At 39.9% G+C, this 15,826-nt stretch overlaps 1 protein-coding gene across 1 annotated transcript; it reads right to left on the bottom strand.

The window, feature by feature from the left end:
• Window positions 1-421: 421 nt before the first annotated feature.
• LOC140363152 (keratin, type II cytoskeletal cochleal-like) lies at window positions 422-4,008 on the bottom strand. Its single transcript, XM_072449518.1, has 9 exons — window positions 3,445-4,008; window positions 2,470-2,678; window positions 2,337-2,397; window positions 2,174-2,269; window positions 1,900-2,064; window positions 1,702-1,827; window positions 1,404-1,624; window positions 1,273-1,322; window positions 422-1,138 (listed from the first exon to the last, which is right to left on the bottom strand). Exons 1-9 carry the CDS (start codon window positions 3,946-3,948, stop codon window positions 912-914), a joined length of 1,659 nt encoding a protein of 552 aa, XP_072305619.1. The 5' UTR covers window positions 3,949-4,008; the 3' UTR covers window positions 422-911.
• Window positions 4,009-15,826: the final 11,818 nt, after the last annotated feature.

Raw genomic sequence — 15,826 nt, 5'->3', positions numbered from 1 at the left:
CATATGCAAACAATCCAAAGCTCTGTGGAAACACGCACTTGTGTAACAGCCATGTTGGTTATAAAGCATTCATTTAACTGGTATTCTGCTCCAGGCCTGAAATACAGTTCCCTTTCACTGTCTTGAGATCAACCACTGAGGTACATTGTGAAGGATGAGAGCAGCATGAGAGATAGTCGACAATTGTTAAACATCAAAATAGCCATAACAATATTAGGCTATTTTGATTATATATGTATTTTAAATTATATAATACTGTTACATTTAGTGGGACAAAGAGGAACAAATGATAACCGACACAGCCATTCACCGTGGCAACAATACATTCTCAGAACATGTCATTTGCTCATGATTCTGTGTATTGATATGTAATACATACACTTCACCAATATAAAAATAAACAAATTAGACAGACTATGAATTGCAGGTTATGAGTCAGATTTATTTGTGGTGCAGGTGGTACATACACTTGGATAAATCATGAGGCCCAGTCAGCCTGATGGTGTGAAAAAAGGAAAATGTAATATACAGAGATCAGACACCATTTGAAACTTGGGTAAAAGAATAGCCTCAGAAGACAGTGGTGCATATGGCTGAAGGGACTGCAGAGGAGAGCATAGTTATGCCTATGACAGTAACAGCTGGTCATTGGTTTATTTGTTAGTCATACGAATAACTGCAGCCTTCTCCTACAGCTCTGTGTAAAGACTTCTCCGTCATGACACAAACTAACCCCTAAGACATCTAGGCTGACTGACAGAAGAGAGAAATGACTCGCATGCTGCTCTGACTGATGGTATCTCTGACTCTCTCAGAACGTGGTCCTGCTGGTGTGAACAGGTGGCTTTGCTGAACATGGGGAAAATGGGGCGAAGAAACGAGGACCTGAGTGTGGAGAGATGCTCTGCTCTTTAGTAGCGGCTCATTCTCGTGCTGGTGCTGGAGGACATCCTGCTGCTTCCTCCGCCCATGCTCATGCTGCTTCCAAAACCGCCGCCTCCGCCGCCCATACTTATGCTCATGCCTCCGCCATAGCCGCCGCCCATGCTCATGCCTCCACCATAACCGCCTCCGCCTCCGCCCATGCCTCCGCCCATGCCTCCGCCATAACCGCTGCCGCCACCACCGCCGCCGCCTCCTGGTGAGAAGAGAGATACATTAGATCTGACATGATTAGAATACAATTTTAGTCTACCTACTGACTAAATTACTTTATGCTACTTTTTTCGTTATCTGACATTACGTGTGTTAACATGATAACAAAGGACAAACCTGACATGGAGCTCTGTACGTGAACTGTGGCCTGTGTACCGGTAGCAATTCTGAAGAAACAAATTCAGTTAGCATGATTTCTGCACACTCACCAAACACTGCCCATAACTAGTACAAGCCATTCGACTTACCTGTCCTCCTCTCCCTCCAACAGCTTCCTGTAGGTGGCGATTTCAATGTCCAGGGCTAGTTTGACATTCATGAGCTCCTGGTACTCTCGGACCTGTCGGGCCATGTCCTGCTTGGCTCTCTGGAGTGCCTCCTCCAGGTCAGCGACACGAGCCTTGGCGTCCTTCACTGCCAACTCGCCGCGCTCCTCAGCCTCTGCGATCTGGATCTCCAGGTTGGCGCGCTGAGGCACATGACAGGTGTTATTCATGCATGCATTTCATATGTTCTATTGACTGAAAGAAGTGAAGAATAGCTCACTTGGCCCTTGACTGTCTCGATCTCATTCTGGAGGCGGCTGATCATGCGGTTAATCTCAGCAATCTCGCTCTTGGTGGAGCGAAGGTCTTCTCCGTACTGTCCAGCAGAAGACTGCATCTGTTCGAACTGAAAAAGAGTTTATGATTAGAAGGTGTTTTTAAAAAATGAGATTATTGTAGTATTGTTCATTGCTTGTACCTTAGCTTGATACCAGCTCTCAGCCTCGGCACGGCTCTTGTTGGCGATGTCCTCATACTGTTTCCTAACTTCAGCTACAATGGACTCCATGTCCAAGCCACGGCTGTTGTCCATCTCCACAATGACTGAGGTGTCCTTGATCTGTCCTTGGAGCTCAGACAGTTCCTTGAAAGAAAAATTATTTTAATTCATTCTGTCTGTAAATCAATTAGAGGTTCATGTTCAAATACAATGTTTTGATGTGTTTTATAATGTTTTGTGGGTATGTTCTTACTGCTTCGTAGATTGCTCTGAGGAAGTTGATCTCGTCTGTGAGGGAGTCGACCTTTGCCTCCAGCTCAACCTTGTTCATGTAGGCACCATCGACATCCTGCCAACCGAGCAGCAAGTTAGCCATCACTCTAAAATGGTGCGCTTATCTTCTCCGTATCTCTTACCTTCTTGATGAGCACAAAGTCATTTTCCACAGAGGCACGCTTGTTGATTTCATCCTCATATCTGCAACACAGCAAGTATTAAATGTGAAGATAAAACAGTTTGAAATGGCCGCTTTGTATCTACAAAGCTTACTTGTTCTTGAAGTCCTCCACCAGGCCTTGCATGTTCCTCAGCTCTCCCTCCAGCTTGACCTTCTCGTTGCCGAGCCCGTCGAACTGTCTGCGCAGGTTGTTGATGTAGGCCTCGAACATGGCGTCAATGTTGGAGCGGGAAGTGGTTTGATCCTGAAGCAAGCTCCATTTGGTCTCCAGCATTTTGTTCTGCTGTTCCAAGAAGCGCACCTGCAGAAGCAAAAGGATGTATTTAGAAATGTCACATAAGCAAAGCCCTTCCAAAGAAAATCCATATTCTATGTTTGTCTGCACATTCAGAGTCCATATTTGATATTTACCTTTGTTTGAACATAATGTCATCATGCTTGTGTGTTGACCTTCCCACGCTAATGTATGCACTAAAATAAGGACTGTTTACAACCAGGTCTTTGTTTTAGTTGAAGATTAGCATTGCTGCTGTATTGACATTGGAGTTGGTGCCCGCGCTCGGCCACACCTTCTCCACCTGATGTGAGAGCTTTATAGCCTGCAGAAAACTGTCACAGATGAGCCTTGCCCAATGCACACCTACAGAATTAAACTTGATGCCTCCAGCTACAAACAGTCAAACCAGCACTAGTTAAACTCTACAACTAGTGAAGGGAGTGTCCAGTTTCTTGTGCCCATTGACTGTGTGCCGTCATAGGAGTAGGTGAGAACACGATCCTTCACTGCCATCCGTTACCAGATCTGGCTGCTTGTGTTTCCTACCTGCACTTTCAATTACAAGAAGCTATTGAAAACTCTTCTTGTCTATAATCACATTAGGTTTGGCATGTTATAACAATAAAGGTCCAATTTAGTGACGTTTTCAAACTGTTTTAATTTATTTTAGACTCCAGTTTAATTTTGACTTTGACGCAATGAAAAGTTAGAGAGAATTGTTGCCATGCCCCGTAATACCAACTTGAGTTCTACGTTGAATGGCATTGTGCTACCCTTCGATCCGTCTCACCTTGTCAATGAATGTGGCGAAGCGGTTGTTGAGGGTCTTCATCTGTTCCTTCTCCTGGCTGCGCACAACCTGGATGTTGGGGTCGATCTCTAGGTTTAAGGGGGCCAAGAGGCTCTGGTTGACTGTGACATTGGAGATGGTCGGTGCCATGCCTCCAGCTCCCCCTCCGAATCCTCCGCCGAATCCGCCACCGCCGAATCCGCCGCCGCCGAATCCGCCACCGCCGCCGAATCCGCCACCGCCGAATCCGCCACCGCCGCCGCCGAATCCGCCACCGCCGCCCGCTGAACCCAGTCTCATGGAAGACGAGGAGGAGATAGCAGGGCCACGGCCGCTGACAATGGCAGACCTGGAGGTGAATCCCCCTCCGGATCCACCGCCGGACATACGCATGCTACCGCCACTGAAGCCGCCACTGCTACCGAAGCCGCCACCACTACTGTAGCCACCACTGCCACCACTGCTGAAGCTGGTCCTGGTGGTTCTCACACTCATGGTCTTCATGGTTGCAGGGAGGGTGAGAGGCCTGGCAGAGCAGTGCACTTAGAGGAGAGTCAAGTCCCTCTGAGTGTCATGTAGCAGGATGTGGAGGAGTTTTATACACCTGAGCTGGTGGGCGGTTCTGAAGGCCGGCCTTCCTCCTCCTCATTCACCTGCATCCCAGTGGAGCAGGTTGGACCGGTAGCAGTGTCACCCCTGTACGGATATTGCTGCTTGACACACCCCGCTGTGAGCAGGTCATGGCAGCAGAGCCTGAAAAAACATAAAGACATGCTAGAGAAGGCAATTTAATTCGATTAGCTGTAGGCCATGGTGCACCTGGTTACAGTCTTATACAATACAAAAGTTTGCACATATGCCAATGTAAACCATTGTTGTCAATCTAGAACAAATAGAAACTCATGTCACACAAAAATGCACACTGAATGTGCTACATCTGTGCGATTTAATTAATGGTCTAGTTTTGGATGCACAGATTCACCTCTTTCATCACCACTTGCTTTTGGACTGTTGAACTCTGGAGGTATATGTGCACTCAGATTCATCAGGTTTTGTAAGTTATAAGATGATCAAAATAAAAAAAAAATCAGATTTCTTTCTGATCATGGCCCTTCTGATTACTCACATCAGAGGTTGGGGTTTGCATGTTGTTTAAATAATCTTAAATGCCCAGAAGTCAGACAATAATCAGATTTTGGAGTGCATGTGAACATAGCCATTGATTCCACACTGACAGAAGATTCATATGGAGGCTTGTGTCTACTTTCAACTATTCCGTGGGTGTGGATTCAATAGTATGAAATCCAGTGTTCGAGCAACCATACGCTCTTGAGTGTGTGGTGTTGCTGATTCTTGTCTGGACTCATCTCATGTCTGCTGGCAGCTTCAGCATATTCCATTCAATACAAGCTGCAGGGCACTGTCACGACACACCCTAAAAGTGGCCTTTTAAGTCTTGGAAGAATATGCTAACTGTGCAAGAAAAATAAGAAATGTCATGGATTAGTCGACTAAAAAGGGCATAGCACGAGCCTCTCTATGATCTGACCGTGCAGCTGACCCAAACTACACACACAAAAGATGTAATAAACTACAAATACCTCATTAACAATGTTCTGTAGAATGTGATATTAAAAACTCCCGTTACCTCACTCCATATAAATCCTTTTCAATCAAAACAATTTAAATGTTGGTGGACTAAGACTACTTTGATCAATCAAATAAATGACTAACAATACTGTATATTGGAGTTACAGAAATGTCTTTAATGAAGTGAAAATCTAAAACTATATATTCTCTGGTCACTTTTACATTGTGCATCACATTATTGAACCAGGCATTCTTTCACTTTGCATTTTATTGAAATTATCTTTTTTAATTTCAAATAAAAAGCAAAAGGCAATAGTATTGGGGAATTTGCATAGTATTAGGGAATTTGCATTTGATCTCACCTTATGATACGAGGGTGGCAGTTCCAGTCGGCACTTGCACTGGAATGCTCACAAGCTCATTTGATGTGTGAGAACCAACCTCTAGTTAGGAGTTGACTTGACTGAAACTTGGCACGAGGAACTGCTGAGACAAGAACAAGTAATTAAATCAGTTTGAAGTGACTGTGAGCCTTCAAAATGCATTACAGGCCTACTGAAGTATCTTTGTCATAAGCACAAAAATACTTTTGTTTGTCATGTATTAGTTTGGGATCGAAATTGGTCTTGTTAACCCAAACATTACATGTGTATTGTTTGATTAGAGCTGATATTTTTGTATGTAACTTTATTTGAAGAGTTGGTTTGCAAAAACAGAAACCCCATTTTAAAAGTGTGTCTCAAAGTTAATGTTTTTGTTTTGTTTTTGCTTTTACGTATATCATTAACAACAGTATAGTTTAGGGCATTCACTCAAGAAGAAGTCATGCTTTATTGCACTGAATTTGATTTTTAGCATTTGAAAACATTGATAGAAAAGAGCAAATTGTAAGCCCTCGACATGGAGTTAGCGCTTATCTGTTTTTGCAAATGAACTCTTCCTTTGTTTATACACAATGATTACATTTATTGCCTTAGTGGTTTCCAGTCAGCATACATTTCTATGTTTTGCCCCTTTGGTGCAATTATACAATGAACAACTACTTCTACTATGATATTGGTAAATACTGTATTAGATGAGTTAAGATACAGCATCATGTCAACAACACTTAATCTGTTTGCACTTGTAGTTTAGTTTAGTTGTTCTGATCTTATTGAGCCTATTTCAGTCTTCAGTATATTTTTGCATATCTCGTTTTCTGGGTAAGCATGCACAATACATGACATTTAAGCGATGGTATGACTTTTAGACATGTCCTTTCCAGCACATTTTTATGTTCACTAGTAGAGCAACTGTTTGTTTTCTTGCAGTACTTCGGAAACTCTTCAGTTTGAAAAAGAGCTATATAAATAAAGTAGATTGGCATAAATAATATCCCAGATATTGCGAAGTATGATAATTTAATCGCATATTTTTTTTAATAAACAGTAGTTCTGTAATATTAAAAATTAAGTCGATGGATGATTTTCTATTATCATAAAGAATCTTATGTGGTGTGAGAAATAATCATCTGACAAAGCATACAGCAAATGACACATGTTTATTTTAACTTTCTTGCACAGTGAGTTTGTGTAGCGTGTAGTAGTAATACCGCCACACCCAACACTGCTGCTGCAGCTGCCCAGGTAAACTAAGGCCATACTAAATATATTATTTGTCCTTAATGCAGCTCTAACCATTGAGTGAAGTCTTATTAGCACAGCATTCAAGCAATGCACGGTAACTATACAGTAGTCTACACAGGACTGGGGGGCACTGCCTAACCGGTAAACTGTATTGGTTGCAGCCTTGAATCTCCATCAGAGGTAGATATTTAGTTTGTGACCGACCTGTTGCTTAAAGAATACAGAAAAATCCTTATTTGAACACTTTAAATTGAAAAGGTCACTGCAGAAATGGGACTGCACTACCGCTACCCTCTTATTCAGTTTGTGGTAAAACAGGGCTGAGGAGGAGTTTATAGTACATTCAAATGAAATGATATAATTTGATCAAATTAATTCAAATCTGCCCCACATATCCACCAAAAAATATAATTTCCCTAAACAATGGATATCAGCCATAACAAAATCCATATCTCATATATCGAGTAGCCCTATATCTGATCCAAACCAATTTTATTTATAGAGCACTTTAAAAACAACACAGTCAAACACAATGATATACACAAATCAAGACATTAAAATATGAGACAAAGCAGCACCAAAATAGAAAATGGAAAAAAACCAACCCTTTAAACCACATAACAGATCATTTTAGTGGAGCAAAACTTGATCTAAACTCTGAGGAGCCAAAAGCTGCAACAAATGCTCTCTTCTGCAGCAGGACGTTTGATCGCTGTTCATGTGACGCCCTGACTTAAACAGGACTCTGGGATTACGGCAACAATGGGAGCGCTTCTCATTCATTGAACAGCAGCCTTAAACAACACACAAACACTGTCTAAAGATTTTGACTCTCCTGTGTTTCCCCAATGCAAAATTGATGTTGTTGCTTTGCTTTCTTGTAAAACTAGTTTGGTGCAGCCTGTTTATGTTTACTATATTGTGCATGGTATATGTATGAATGTCTGAACAAGAAGCATAAGGGGGCAGGGGTATAGCGAGGAGAATGAGGGGCATAACATGATGTGGTGAGAAAAGCATATAGGGGAATGTACGTTATGTTTTCGTTTTCCTTGTTATAGTAATAATTCATGTCTTTATACTGTAACAATAGTGATGTTGTGATAGGAGGAAAATATTGTATGATTTGTATTCATTTATTCATACAGTATATTTTTTCTTCTTGCAGGACAAAATACTTGGTACGAGCAGAACCCATAAACACAATATTATATTTAGAAAATTCATATTGACATCTTTTCGATTATATTTTACTGTTTTCTTGTAGCAAGATAGAAAAAATATAATAATAATTACTTACAGCTTTTTTGCATTTTTATTTTATCTAGTTAGAATAAAAACTGAAAATGATAGACACACAATAGTATGTTTGAACATTGTCTCATCCCTCTCAAACAGTGCTGACTGTTTTATTAGCCACAGGTCATACAGGTCAGGTTACTCATCACTACCAGGAAAGATCACAAAGACTTTGTTCAAGTATTAAACTAAACATGTTTTTGCATCAACTCATACAATACAAATCCTCTGCATTATTAAACGTAATACTTATTTGAACATTTTTGTACTCACTCTAGTACTGGAACCGCTCTTCGATACCAATCCTACATAAGTTAAACCCCCTGAGAGGATTAGAAATAATAATAAAGAATAACAATGCATTACAGTTACATAGCACTTTTACAAATGCTAAAATTGCATTTACACATTTGTGTGCAATATTCATTTTCAGTGGTGGTAAGTTACTGTTGTAACCATAGCTGCCCTGGGGCCAGACTGCCACCCTGCATCATCAGCCCCTCCGCTTTCCTCATTCACAAGCCTTTTCATTTAGACAAGGAAGGTGAAGCGACAGTGTGCAGCCTGCTGACCCACCGGAGCATCATATTACTAATAGTCTTCCATCCAAGTACAGACCAGGCCGACCCCTGCTTAGCTTCAGAAATCAAACGAGTTCAGGCATTGACAAGCAGGTAGCTGTAGGAATATTGAGTGACTGTTTTTTTATGTCAGAGCAGGTCATGGCAGGTTAAGCCTTATATAAGTGTCACCTGGAGCACTTGGAGGACAGATGTGATTCATCACATACATGTATATCCTGCTGACAGAGCCACGTCAGGCATGTACAGGGAAGCTCGGGCGAAGTCAGGCGGTAGAATGAGGTGAAATCTGACACTCTTCAAACATGATCATCAGTTTATTCATTTTAGCCACAATTTAGAGTAGAACTCAACAAGTCATTATATTCCAATGCACTGTTACGATGTGACAATTTGGGTAATTAGTGCATCACTATGAAGGCACAGTTCTTTCGGTCATGATAAAGTGCTCTGTAGAACATATAAAAACAGCATAAGATTCGGTTCCTGTTAAACATTTGAGACACATCCACGGAGCATTCACAAGGAACATTCATTGCTAAACTAATACAAGAATCAAAGTAATTCAGAACATGTTTGTTATGGTCTAAAACACAGGGTTAAAAGAGCTTTACTTCTTGACAATAGACATCTAAAGTTCAAACGCCATATTGTATGGGCCCAACACCAGACTGAAAGCATTGCATTGTGGGAGAATCACTGCTGAGGTGAGAAAACTTCAACAGAGTCAATCTTTTTGGACAGGATTTTATTCTCTGGTGAGTATAAAATCATTCATATCACTTTTTGGCTTCAAATGCGAGTTGTTACTTATTTTATAATTGATGAAATCAAATGATGCTTTCAAGAATGGTTCAAGAACCACAGTTGCCTGAATATATTGGCTGATGGGTTAGTTTCCCACAGGACAGGGCCAGCGGGAAACTAATTCTAATTTTAACATACATACATATGGCACAAGGCAGGAGGTTCTTTTTCTAGTAAGAAATTATATGTTAAGACTATTTTAAGGGAGTGTAACGTCTGGCCCAACTGTTGTGACACTAGCCCATGGCAATAATCCGGTGTGTTTACAGCATGTATATCATGCATGTTCATAACCATGCACCATGCGTAATAATCAGCCCCTGATCACCCCCTCTATCTCCAATAGAGCCTTCTCAAACTAAAATAATGTACATTTTGTCTGAATTTAGTTATAGTTTACCACAGATAAATTCCCAATGATTGCATGTATGTATGTATGTATATATATATATATATATATATATATATATATATATGTATATGTATATATATATGTATATATATATATATATATATATATATATATGTGCTACATATTTGAATGCTACATATTTTATTACTGTCATTAAACTCTCATGATTTTAGCAGCAGATTTATGGTCACTGGTGTTCTCCACCCAGTGCTGTGTAAGGCTTGGCCTCCTGGAGCCACCTCAGGAGCCACCTGTCATGGAGCTATGCCAAGCACCTCTGGCTAAAACCACGCCTCTGAACACATCTGTAAAAAGGCCTGTCACACTTTCTTCTTTGTATCTTTCCCTCAGTCACTCTTTTCTTCCGTCAAAAGTCACACCTCTATCTCCCTTTCCCGTATTGCATTACTTATGAACAGTCAGATTCTCCTACAAATGTTTGGAGGCAAATGTTGGCACAAAAACTCTCTCTTATTTTTTTAGAACAGATTGTGATTGGCACTACTTACAAGCCTAACGGAAACGTGGAAGAGAATTCTAAATCTAGATAATGTTGGCAATAAGCTACAAATAACAGAGCTAATGTGAGATTGCAAGATTAACCTGATCCCGAACTCAGAGAAAGAGAGTTTTAAAGTCTGCAGGTCGATATCATGTAACCTTTCTGCGAGAGGGAACGGTGCTGGCAGGGCGTAGCTGTTTATTGCCCGGGACTGGCTTCTGACGACTTGCCTCACTCGTTGTAGGTATTTGGCCGTAGCCGCTTTCCTCTTCGAGATTGTCTTTTGCCTGTGGGATTCCCAGGTACTTGTAACTGTCCTCAATTTCTGCTATTGTTCCTTCTAGGAGTGAGACTTCTTCTGAGTGGACTACCTTCGCTCTCTTAGTCACCATCCGACTTCTCTGGTCCAAATATTCCGATATCTGAGATGTAGATCCTTGTGGTGTGGATCAGGGAGTCAATGACCCGCTCGCGCTTAGCAAGACTTAATAAATGAGATTAAGTTGCTTCTGTTGCTACAAAAAAAGAACTGATATCAAAATATCTACACTTGACTCCAAGAGTTCTCAAAATCTTTGTAAAATTTGTGTCATCATTTTCCTTTAATATTTTGTGTACTTTTACTTAAGTAAAACATTTGTACATTTTCCACCACTCAAAGGGAAGTAAAAGTAAAATGATCCTCTGTAAAAATCTACAGTAAAGTAAAATAGAAACACCCAAACATTCTGCAAGCACATAACTCACTTTCTTACTTTTGTACTTGCTAATTTCCCACAACTGGTTATTATGACATTAAAAGTAAATCGAGGACACGGTCAATACTTTTTCAGCATTTCCTACTTAATACTACTAAAATATGAATGGCCAAAAGAAAAGATATAAAAGATGAACAAATAACAACAGGGCAATGGCAGGGAAAAGGCTTTGGTTTGTAAGTTTGAAAGTGTGATTTACCACAAAGCCTGTTGAGATTTCATCTACAGACAAAAAGCAAGCCCGAGCAAGAAATCCCTCAATACTCCACGGAGCTCAAAACACAGCCAAGCGAGAAGCAGAGCACCATGTTATTGTGGTTTGGAAATCCTCACAATTTTCTTGCAGTAGAAGTTGTGGGAGTGATGCATTTTATTTCATTGATAACTCTGATCCAGCTATTTGCTCAGCATTAAGTCGCGAGCCACACCTCACGACTCCCAGAGCATCTTAGAGGAGACAGGCTCTGACAAGACTGCTCACTTTAACCCTTTCAAGATGCCCTTCTTTTTATTGGAAGAGAAATCTGAGTTGTTTCGTCCTTATTTAGAATTATGCCGCAGCTGTGCCCTGACCTGTCTTGTGCAGGCAGAAGTAGAAACAAGCCTTGCCTACAGGCTTCAAACCGAGAAAACGGCTGTCATTCCAAAACAGGTTCATAAGGCAGTGCAATTGATTCATTTTTAGTCAAGCTTTTTAACAAGTACATTTTTAAAGTACTTTCTTATCCTCAGTGACATCCAAAACAAAGACTAAAGGTACAAATCCTCCAGCTATCTTGACCATTCGCTCTGGAGAGCTACATTCACTGCTCCTGATTGGCCCCAGTGGCACTGAAGGAAAGGTCATCAATTTTCTCTAAAATACATGATTTGAAATGACCACAGACTCAGTTCCAGTCTAAAGAGTGAAAGCATTTAGACCACAACCTTGTTTTACCATTAACACATAGGGGGGTAATCACATGTGTGCAGGTCATACTCAAGTGTTCAAATAAAGCTTTGTCTTTCTTAAGCCCAAACAAAATATCGGCCTATGATATTTAAGAAATGCCAAAATATCGATATCGGCCAACTGATACAGTATATCAGGCTCAGGAAGTACATGGGATTCCAGTATTTGGTTAACAATTCACATTTCAGTATCTCAAATGTTAGGGCAGCTGGACCTGTTTAAATCACAATATGTGGCAGAAAGATTTTAATTAAATTTAATTTAATTTAATAATAATTGTTCCAAAACTATTCAGCGCTAGTTTTCAATGATTAAATTGGGGCTTTTTGATTGAGAGGTCTACAGTTAAGATAAGATAAGATAAGATAAGCCTTTATTTGTCCACACATTGGGAAATGTCGGTGCTGCAAGGCAAGAAGATACAGAAGAAAGGAACAGATAACACTCTTAATAGAAAAAAAAACCCTCTTATAAACCAAACTCCTATGCACAGAACCTCTCATATTCTTCATAGGGAATAGAGAAAAAAATTGAAAAATCCTGTCAGTACTGTAATGCTGTTTATGTTGTATGTTTTTGCCACATCCCCAGATAAGCTCAAGCCGGCAGCGCAGCAGATACCAGAGCACATAACAGAGCATATGAAGAAGCTAATGCAGCACTAAAAGGTCAGGATAAAGTTCATGTTCATTATGTGCATTTTTTGCACGAGGAGAGGTCTTATGGCTTTAGGCATTTAGGAACTGCTAAATGCGAATCTAATGATAAAAAAGTCCCATAAATAACACACCTGTCATGTCACATGGGAGTGCATTATACATTATACACACTATTCATATCAATAAGAATAATACAGCTCTGCAGGGGCCGTCATTGAGAAGGGTCTGGATCTATTAGCACAAGATCACATGGTATATTGGAGAAACTGCTTTGGTGTTCTAGTGTCTACGTTTAAAAAAAGTGTTTTTAATGATCATTGATAAGAAACATTGATATTGCGTATCAAGTATCTTCCTCAGTATTGACATTTTTGTAATTTAGTATTGTGACAACACTAGATGGGGGTGCGTGAGGTAAACTGTAAATTGCCCCTAGTGAATGCATGTGAGGGGGAATGGACGTCCGTGTGTCTCTGTGTAAATCCTTTACACTTACTTACAAAAGGACTATTTGCTTGTAATAGCAGACATTGTAAGTTGAAATGTTTAGGTAAATCTTACACAGTGGGCCTTTGATGTAAAAGATGATAAGATGCATAATTAAAATGTATTAATGTAACAGTTTAAGACAGGTAGCAGATAACTCATTAAAAATATTTTCAAATTTGAGCTCATCCATGAAACTGACCAGCTTCGTCTTTTTTCCTGGCAACAAAATAAGTAAAAGTAAATTTGTAAAAGTAACATTGCAATTAGACAATAAAACAAAAAGACTGAAACTTTAGTAACTAGAACATAAAAAGCATCTATCACCATTTGTGCTAGTAGATAAATGAGCCTGCATCAGATTTGAACTTGTGTCTTTTGCATTAAATCACTCAGACAAGTCTGCTCTCAGCATGAAGCTTGTGTTGGATTCCTGGGCTTTGACACACTGTTCCTGGAATGGAATCCTACAATGTGCTCCATACAGTTGTATCTGTTCTAAGAAGGACTGGAAAACGTGTCTAGTGAATGAATCAGAGTCAAGTGTAAGTCTTGTGCACATATCAGAAAAGTGATGAAAAAATGCATGGTTTGTTTTGTTCTTGATGAAGTTTTTATTGAATTGTGCAATTTGTCACTGACATCATCACATTACAAGAAGGCTCAAAAAACAAGAGACTAAGGGCAGATCCATCTTAATTTTGCATAGTCTCTTGGGGTGCAATAATACCCGTGAATAAATGTATAATGAATCATTTGGTGATTTGAATTTTCTTGATGTTAAGCATTTTGCTCCAGTCCCACTCAGATCTGTTTTCCAGAGCTGCTCAATGGGCAGATGCATTTGTACAGGTCAGAGATAATACCACTGCTTCATGGAACACCTTGAGCACGCATCGCAGCACACAGTTACAAGTTAAAAAAAAAAAGAAAGTAGAGCCTGGTAGGTCATAGGATCTTTTCAGATCTAGAAATTCTCTGAGTCCATCCTGCCCTATGATGTCCCTAAACGTGTGAACCCCTTTGGATTCCAATGGAGTGAAAGAAATAATCTGTTTGTCTATTAGAAGTGAATGTTTATGAAAGATTGGTGACTGTGAATAGAATGTTTTCTTTTTTTTCATAATTGACTCCAAACAGTCCAAATAGACATGAGGTGAGTGTTGATAGGGCCATGCTTCGGTTTGGTCGTCTTCAGTGGGATATTAGAATAGATAAAGCTGCACAGACTATATGGTTGAATTAAGTCGTTTCTATTGGAACCATGAGACAAGCGACCGCAGTGTGAAGCACCATGAACACCACTCAAAGTTTGGAAGGCTTATTCCGCCTGATGATTTGAGTCTGTATAGTATTGAAGCTTTTATTTTGGGCTTGCCATTCCAAAAATAAGTACCCACTATTAGTTATGGAGTGCAGAGTGCTACTATAATTAGCATTGATCTATCTATCATTGGTCTATAATAATTGCATTTCATATTTTGCACAACAGGGATATTGAAAGAGGACAGATCCAGGCCAGATTTCTTCCAGTCTACTTTAGCGCATAGGTGTCAAACTATGGCCCGCGGGCCAAATCCGGCCCCCCCAGACATTTTAATCCGGCCCGCCGAACATTTCAAATTTGTATTTAAAAAATACATATATATATATATATATATATTATTATTATTATTTTTTTTAAATAGATTCATAGAACCGTAATTACATCCGTAACCGTTTTTATCGCTAAAACTACGCATCCCACAATGCCGCCGGTGGCCGCCCCGCCCCCACGGGGCTCTGCTGCACTGCTGTGTGAGCTGCCGAGGGAGAAGTGCACTTTAAGCACTTTTGAGCAGAAGTTTAGTGGTGTGTCAGTTCAGGTGTACAGATAACTACACAGAAGAGGAAATGTTAGTTAGTACATTTAAAAGTTTTTTTAGATCTTGAGAAGTTTATTTTGTTATAAAGTCAAATGTTTATCTCTGTGTTGAACTGTAGATCAACTCTGAAGTTGTAATGCACATAAACTGAAGCACAGTATTGGTGAAATTACACTTGTTTTTCTAAATACATTTCAGTTTATGAAAACAAACGTTTTTTTTTTGTTTTTTTTATCGATCCAGTAATTGCTTCAAAACAGCGTAGGCTATATAAAGCTATTTATTTCTTATATTTTTAATAGTTTTATGTTTTACGTTATGTTCGGCCCGCGGCCCAAATGACTTTGACACAACTGCTTTAGAGCCAGATAGCGTCCCAAATTGTTCAAAAGTATTAAGAAGAAAAGGAATGGATTTAGTTGGATTGCTTGTGTAAATTATCCTCATAAAGTGTTTTTTTGTACCATAATTGGCTCTAGGCTCCGTGACTGTCTAACTAATTGTGCTTTGGGCTCTAATGAGAGACAGAACAGCAACAGTGATTACGGGCAACTCTGACGGGATGAACGAGTTATTCTAAATCTAGCAGAGCCAACGTTACCCGTTATCACCATTGCACTAGGGTTGGCATATAAAGTCTGTATCATGGCAATAAAATCATAATTGAAACCCATTTGTCTCAGCACTGACCACGGGTAGCCCCACGCAAGACGGTCAAACGCCTTTTTGGCATCAAGAGAAAGAATAGCATTTGATTTGGAGTTTTAGATGAAGCGTCTATAATATGAAGTAGTCTCCGTATATTGTCTGATGCTAACCTTGATTTAATGATGGACCAAGTGTATT

The sequence above is a fragment of the Eucyclogobius newberryi genome, unplaced genomic scaffold (genome assembly GCF_026437365.1).
Source record: "Eucyclogobius newberryi isolate DKJ021-1_F unplaced genomic scaffold, fEucNew1.0.hap1 SCAF_17, whole genome shotgun sequence".
Lineage (NCBI taxonomy): Eukaryota > Metazoa > Chordata > Actinopteri > Gobiiformes > Gobiidae > Eucyclogobius > Eucyclogobius newberryi.
The sequence above is the reverse complement of the archived record's forward strand: the minus strand, read 5'-3'. Positions and strand labels throughout refer to the sequence as shown.

Bases quoted from the DNA above. Each gene is read 5' to 3' on its own strand.
- LOC140363152 (XM_072449518.1), bottom strand. From the start codon at position 3,948: ATGAAGACCATGAGTGTGAGAACCACCAGGACCAGCTTCAGCAGTGGT. The intron at 2,398-2,469 runs GTAAGCTTTGTA...GCTGTGTTGCAG, and splicing joins GTGGAGGACTTCAAGAACAA to ATATGAGGATGAAATCAACA. The intron at 1,139-1,272 runs GTTTGTCCTTTG...TCTTCTCACCAG, and splicing joins CGTACAGAGCTCCATGTCAG to GAGGCGGCGGCGGTGGTGGC.